The sequence below is a fragment of the Cebus imitator genome, unplaced genomic scaffold, assembly GCF_001604975.1.
Source record: "Cebus imitator isolate Cc_AM_T3 unplaced genomic scaffold, Cebus_imitator-1.0 Scaffold234, whole genome shotgun sequence".
In the NCBI taxonomy this organism is placed as follows: domain Eukaryota; kingdom Metazoa; phylum Chordata; class Mammalia; order Primates; family Cebidae; genus Cebus; species Cebus imitator.
Window position 1 is genome coordinate 3,424,368 of NW_016107549.1, and position 6,628 is coordinate 3,430,995.

Here is a 6,628-nt window from a genome sequence, read left to right on the forward strand (position 1 = left end):
TTTTAAGAGACAGAGTCTTGCTCTGTCGCCCAAGCTGGAGTGCAGTTGTGCAATCATAGCTTACTGCAGCCTCAAACTCCTGGGCTGAAGCAATCTTCCTGCCTCAGCCTTCTGAGTAGCTGGGATAAATGCATTTCTAATCTGAGAAAATTAAAGACTAAATCAATGGGCAAAGAAAAACATAAAAACAGAGGCAGAAGCAGAGAGGTGGGTACATGCATGGGCGGGCTCACCTTGTCCTTGAAGTCGGTGTGGTTCTGTAGGATGGCGCGCTGGTAGGTGCCCGTCCGCACGTAGTCCTGCATCATATTCTGCTGCTGGGACAGGTAGCCATAAAACTGGAACAGAGACACACCAATGGCACGGGGCACATGGCGGCATGAGGCAGCCAAGGCCCTGGCCAGCCCTGTGACAGAGCAAGGAGCCATCTCGGGCACAAAACTCCCTCAGGAGGCTGTGCACCCTCTGCCTGGGCCCCACTGGCACCTCCAGGAGAGGGAGCAGGAAGCTGGAGGGCAGCCCCTGAGGACACCGCCACTATCACTGCAGCCGATGGCAACAGCTGGATGCCACCTGGACCTGGAAGCCGCCCAGGAGAACTCAAGATTTGCCACAGGCAGGGTCCTGGCATCGGGAGCCATCTGCCCCATCTTGAGAGCCCCAAAGAAGAAGAGAAGCAGATCGAACAGAGCCCTAGAACTCAGAGCGCCAGGCAGGTGAGGTGTGGTATCTCTCTGTAAGACAACGGGCGATCGGGAGGCAGCGTGGCACCTGGGCAGGGGCACAGGCTTTGGCATCAGGCAGACCTGGCTTCCCATCTCGGCTCTGTTGCATAATAGCTGTGTGACTTGGAGCAAGTCACTTAACCTCTCTGAGCCTCAGTTTTCTCATCTGTAAAATGGGGACAATAATAGCACTTACCTCCTACCGTTGTTGGGAAGGTCCAAGTGCTTCTGTGCATGTGACAGCGCTCAGACCAGGGCCTGGCATGCAGGGAGCGCTCAGGGCATTGCAACTGCTCTACCATTATTCACAACGCCTGTGGCCCTGAGCTCCACCTCTGCTCAGATCCTTCCAGCAACCCTCTCAGGCAGGCACCTGCATCTCCACTTCACAGATGAGGAAACTGAGGCCCAGCCAGCGGAGCAAACCTGCCCAAGGCTACATGGCCAGTAAAGGACAGAGCCAGCACAGGAACCTGGGTGGGCCTTCCCTGTGCTGCGTGGCCTGCGGGCAGGTGGCAGGGTGGCTGCTGGGGGGAGAGGGCCTGGCTGAGGGTGAGCGCAACTCACCTGGAAATACTGCACAGCAGAAGACTCTTCCGTCCGCTCACTGAACACAGACCGCTCCAGGGTGTGGCCCCGGCAGGTTTTCAGGATGTTGTAGAAGGAACAGAAATCTGGAACGGGGAAGCCAGGTCACCAGGGGGCGGTCAGCAACCCGGCATGTGGCCATCTGGGAGGGAAGGTTCTGGATGGCTGTATGCCCTGACGTTTCTCTCTTCAACATATGGGGCTGGTTATTTCTCTTGCCAGAAAAACAATTTTCAAAGTTCAAAGAAAAGATGAAGGGCAGCTGTGTCTGTACCCTGTGACTGATGTGAGGATGACAGGTGTCCTGCATGTGGGGCTGGTGTCTGGTGGGAGTGGGCCTGGACATTCCTCACCAAAGGGCAGCTTGGTGCAGCTCTCTCAAGCACATGCCCACTGGCCCAGGAGTCAAAGCTCTGGCAAATAAACCCAACTCCCCCCAGAAGCTCAGGGCAGCATCTATGTGGGGGTGGCAGACACTGCAATGTCCAGTAAGAGGGGACTGGACAAACCCTAGGGGCACAGAAAAGCACAGCAGAGGCCAAGTGCAGTGACCCACACCTGTAATACCAGCACTTTGGGAGGCTGAAGTGGGCAGATCAGTGGTCAGGAGTTCGAGACCAGCCTGGGCAACATAATAAGACCCTGGCTTGTTAAAATGAATAAATAAATAAAAATAAAAAATTAAGAAAAGCACAGCAGAGAATCACCAATCACCACCCTGCTCCGAAATGCCATGGTATATGGCCCTTTAAAACAGGCTCTATTTGGTTGGGCACAGTGGCTCTCAACTGTAATCCCAGCACCTTGGGAGGCTGAGGTGGGTGGACTGCTTGAGCTCAGGAGTTTGAGACCAACCTCGGCAACATAGCAAGACCCTGTCTCTACAAGCAATAAATAAACTGGGTGTGGTGTAATCCCAGCACTTGGAGAGGCTGAGGTGGGCTGATCACTTGAGGCCAGGAGTTCAAGACCAGCCTGGCCAAAATAGTGAAACTCTGTCTCTACTAAAAATACAAAAATTAGCCGGGCGTGGTGGCTCACGCCTGTAATCCTAGCAGTTTGGGAGGCCGAGGTAGGTGGATCACCTGAGGTCAGGAGTTCAAGACCAGCCTGGCCAACATGGCAAAACCCCATCTCTACTAAAAATACAAAAATTAGCCAGAGGTGGTGGTGGGTGCCTATAATCCCAGCTACTCAGGAGGCTGAGGCAGGAGAATCGCTTGAACCTGGGAGGCAGAGGTTGCAGTGAGCCAAGATTGTGTCAATGCAATCCAGCCCAGGCAATGGAGTGGGACTCCATCACAAAATTTAAAAATAAATAAATAAATAAATAAATAAATGCTACGTTTATTAACATAGAATAATGGCCACTAAATTATATCAAATAAAAAACGAAACAATATTTAAAAGACAATCTCTTTAAAAATTAAAAGACACAACCAGGTACAGTGGCACACACCTGTAATCCCAGCGCTTTGGGAGGCCGAGGTGGGTGGATCACCTGAGTTTGGGGGTTCAAGACCAGCCTGACCAACATGGAAAGACCCCGTCTCTACTAAAAATACAAAATTAGCCAGGCGTGATGGCACATGCCTGTAATCCCAGCTACTCGGGAGGCTGAGGCAGGAGAATCGCTTGAATCTGGGAGGCAGAGGTTGCGGTGAGCCAAGACTGCAACACTGCACTCCAGCCTGGGCAACAAGGGGGAAACTCCGCCTCAAAAAAAAATGAAAAGACACAGTTTGGAATGATGAGCAAGTTCTGGAGATGAATGGTAGTGACAGTTGAACAACAATGTGAATGTGCTGAATGCTACCAAACTACACACTTTAACAGGGTTAAAGTGACCAGATTTTGTTATAGAAATTTTAGCACAACTTTTAAAATCTAACAGAACTGAAATAAAAATTATTAAAATATAAATAGTCTTACAAGTGGGAAGTGCTGGGTACGGTGGCTCATGCCTATAATCCCAGCACTTTGGGAAGCCGAGGCGGGTGGATCATTTGAGGCCAGAGGTTTGAGACCAGCCTGGGCAATATGGAGAAACTCCATCTCTACTATAATAAAAATACAAAAATTAGCCAGGCGTGGTGGCACACACATGTAGTCCCAGCTACCTGGGAGGCTGAGGCTGAGAATCGCTTGAACCCAGGAGGTAGAGGTTGCCACGAGCCGAGATCTTGCCACTGCATTCCAGTCTGAGCAACACACTCCAGACTGAGCAATAGGGTTAACACTCTGTCTCTACAAAAAAAAAAAGGCCAGGCACGGTGGGAGGCCAAGGCAGGCGGACTGCCTGGGCCCAGGAGTTCGAGACCAGCCTGGGCAACACAGTGAAACCCCGTATCTGCTAAAATACAAAAAATTACCCAGGCGTGGCAGCTTCACACAGCCTGAGGGTCAGGCTGCCCAACGTACATCTGGGTCACTACAGAGCCCCCTGACAAGAGGGAAGGAAGCCAGCCATAGTGATGGGCAGGCAGCCTCCCCACCTCCAGCTGTCCTGCACCAGCCCTTGTGTCAACCACTGGGCTCACTTCAGATCTCTGGTAACCAAGCCTGTGGAGGGACCTTCAGATAGTTTTTAGCCCTGGGCATTCCTTGACACCTCCACTGCTTCCCGCACCTCCAAACCCCAGCTGCATCCGCCTGGGGTTCCCCTACCCCTAGTCAGGGATCTTGTATCCACCTGTGCCCCCAAGGTGGGTCTGGTTAGGCCCCTCTGGTGGCTTCTCTGCACCCTGAGCAAACTCTTCCTGCCTCTAGGACCTTGTCTGGCTCTATCCCCTAAACTCCATCCACAGCTGGCCCAGGGCTGGCCACTATGGGAAGACTGGGCCCAGACAGTCAGGATGGGCTTCTTGGAGGTGGGGACGTAGGAGCCAAGTCCCTAAAGACCCAAAGGAGCTGGGAAGGGAGGGTCTGGGATCCAGTGTTTGCCCAGGCAGTGGAGTGTATTCTGTACATATCTGCATGTGGGAATGCGGTTTTCAGGGCAGGGGGCCAGTCTCAGGGATACACGGGCCGCCCCTTAGCCAGCCTCCACACCCCTGCCCACCAGGGCTCTGGTCGCTCTGGGCTCATGTCACCAGAATGGAAGAAGGGCCACGTACCATTGGGTGTGGCGAACTGTATGAGGACGCTGTTGCAGCCCAGGGTGATGATGAAGGACTGTTTGCCCACGCGGCTGCACTCCGTCTCTCGGGACACTGAGCACTTAAAGACACACACATCTTCATCTACAAGAGAACACAGGCTGGCGTGAGCAGTGCAGCCCTATCAGCTGCCTTGTTTCGAGCAATGTCCCTGTCGCCCTCCTGCTGCCTCCCCTCAGTGCCCCCAGATTCTTCCAGAGTACCACAAAACCACCTTGGCAGCACTGCTGGGTGCCCTGCCTGCCCAGCCTACACTGAAGACAAGGGAGCGGCTCATCAGGCAGCATGGGCACAGCCTGTGTCCTCAGGACGACCAGGGGTGAGACAGGGGCACAGTGAAGGCTGAGGTGGTCAGACGGAGGCCACCAGGCATGGTGTCGGCCCACAGGGCCTCAGAGCAAGAGCTGCCTCTGCTCCACTCAGCTGAACCCTTCTGTTCTTGGATGTGTGCAGTGCAGTGACCAAATGTGGCCAGTGGAGCCAGACTGCCAGGTTCACACCCTACCCACACCATCTGTTCACTGAGACACAGGCAGTTCCCTCAGCCTCTCTGGAACTCGGGTTCTCACCATCAGATGGGGCTGATGGCGGGGCAGTGGACTAATGAGTTATGACAGTGGTTGGCTGTATCCATCATGACAGCTGTTACTAGTCATTCCACAAACCTGCAGCCACTCCACCCAAGTCAAACGTGAAATTTAGCAACATTAGCAACAGGCCAGCCCAATCACGCACTGTGCCCCTGTACGCCGTACTGCAATGAAATGGGTGCATCATCTGTAGTATTCTTGGGCAAAAATGTTTGCCCTAGTCCCGTCTTCAAGGGACAACAAAAGGACAGGTCACGGGGCAGGCTACCAGACAACCAGCCTGGTCTCCTCAACTGACCATTGTCAGGAAATAACAAAATGGTGGGAGCTATTCCAGAGTGCAGAAGTGCTAACGCCTGTAATCCCAGCACTTTGGAAGGGTGAGGTGGGTGGATCACAAGGTCAGGCATTTGAGACTAGCCTGACGAACATGGTGAAACCCCAACTCTATTACAAATACAAAAATTAGCTGGGCGTGGTGACATATGCCTGTAGTCCCAACTACTGGGGAGGCTGAGGCAGGAGAATTGCTTCAATCCAGGAGGCAGAGGCCACAGGAGCTGAGATTGTGCCACTGCACTCCAGCCTGAGCGACAGAACGAGACTCTGACTCAAAAAAAAAAAAAAAAAAAAGAGGTGAGCACACAATGCAATTCAAAGTGGGACCCTGGGCTAAAGCCAAATGAAAAACGTTTTAAAAAGTTATAAATGTCGCTGGGCGTGGTGGCTCATGCCTGTAATCCCAGAAATTTGGTAGGCCGAGGCAGGTGGATCACCTGAGGTCGGGAGTTCCAGACCAGCCTGACCAACATGGAGAAACCCCATCTCTACTAAAAATACAAAATTAGCTGGGTGTGGTGGCGCATGCCTGTAATCCCAGCTACTCGGGAGGCTGAGGGAGAAGAATTGCTTGAACCCAGAAGGCGGAGGTTGTGGTGGGCTGAGATCGTGCCATTGCACTCCAGTCTGGGTGACAAGAGTGAAACTACATCTCAAAAGAAACCAAAAAAGTTATAAAGGACAACTTGGGAGGCCGGGCTCACACCTCTAATCCCAGCATTTTGGGAGGCCAAGGCAGGAGGATCACTTGAACCCGGGAGGTGGAGATCATCCTGGGCAGCATAGCAAGACCCTGTCTCTACAAAAAAATTTCAAAATTAGGCAGGCGTGGTGACCATGTGCCTATTGTCTTAGGGACTCATGAGGCCGAGGTGGGAGGATCACTTGAGCCTGGGAGGTCCAGGCTACAGTGAGCCAGGACTGCGCCACTTCATTCCATCCAGCCTGGGTGACAGAGCAAGACCCTGTCTCAAAAAAAAAAAATAAAGCACAACTGGGGAGCTGGATGGAGTGCTCCCACCTGTGGTCCCAGCTACTTGGGAGGCTGAGGTGGATCGCTTGAGCCCAGGAGGTTGAGGCTGCAGTGAGCTATGATGGTGCCACTGCACTCTAGTCTGGACAACGGAAGTGAGATACTACCTTTAAAAAAAAAAAAAAAAGGCCGGGCGCGGTGGCTCAAGCCTGTAATCCCAGCACTTTGGGAGGCCGAGGCGGGTGGATCATGAGG

At 52.9% G+C, this 6,628-nt stretch overlaps 1 protein-coding gene across 2 annotated transcripts in view; it reads right to left on the bottom strand.

The window, feature by feature from the left end:
* CARM1 (coactivator associated arginine methyltransferase 1) overlaps window positions 1-6,628 on the bottom strand; it is a 56,519-nt gene that overhangs the window by 15,019 nt on the left and 34,872 nt on the right. For both annotated transcript variants that reach the window (XM_017497755.2, XM_017497754.2), the window contains exons 2-4: window positions 4,430-4,555; window positions 1,293-1,399; window positions 234-338 (exon numbers count right to left, since the gene is read on the bottom strand). In XM_017497755.2, the coding sequence (XP_017353244.1) occupies window positions 234-338; window positions 1,293-1,399; window positions 4,430-4,555 (338 nt within the window). The remainder of the gene's footprint in view (window positions 1-233; window positions 339-1,292; window positions 1,400-4,429; window positions 4,556-6,628) is intronic.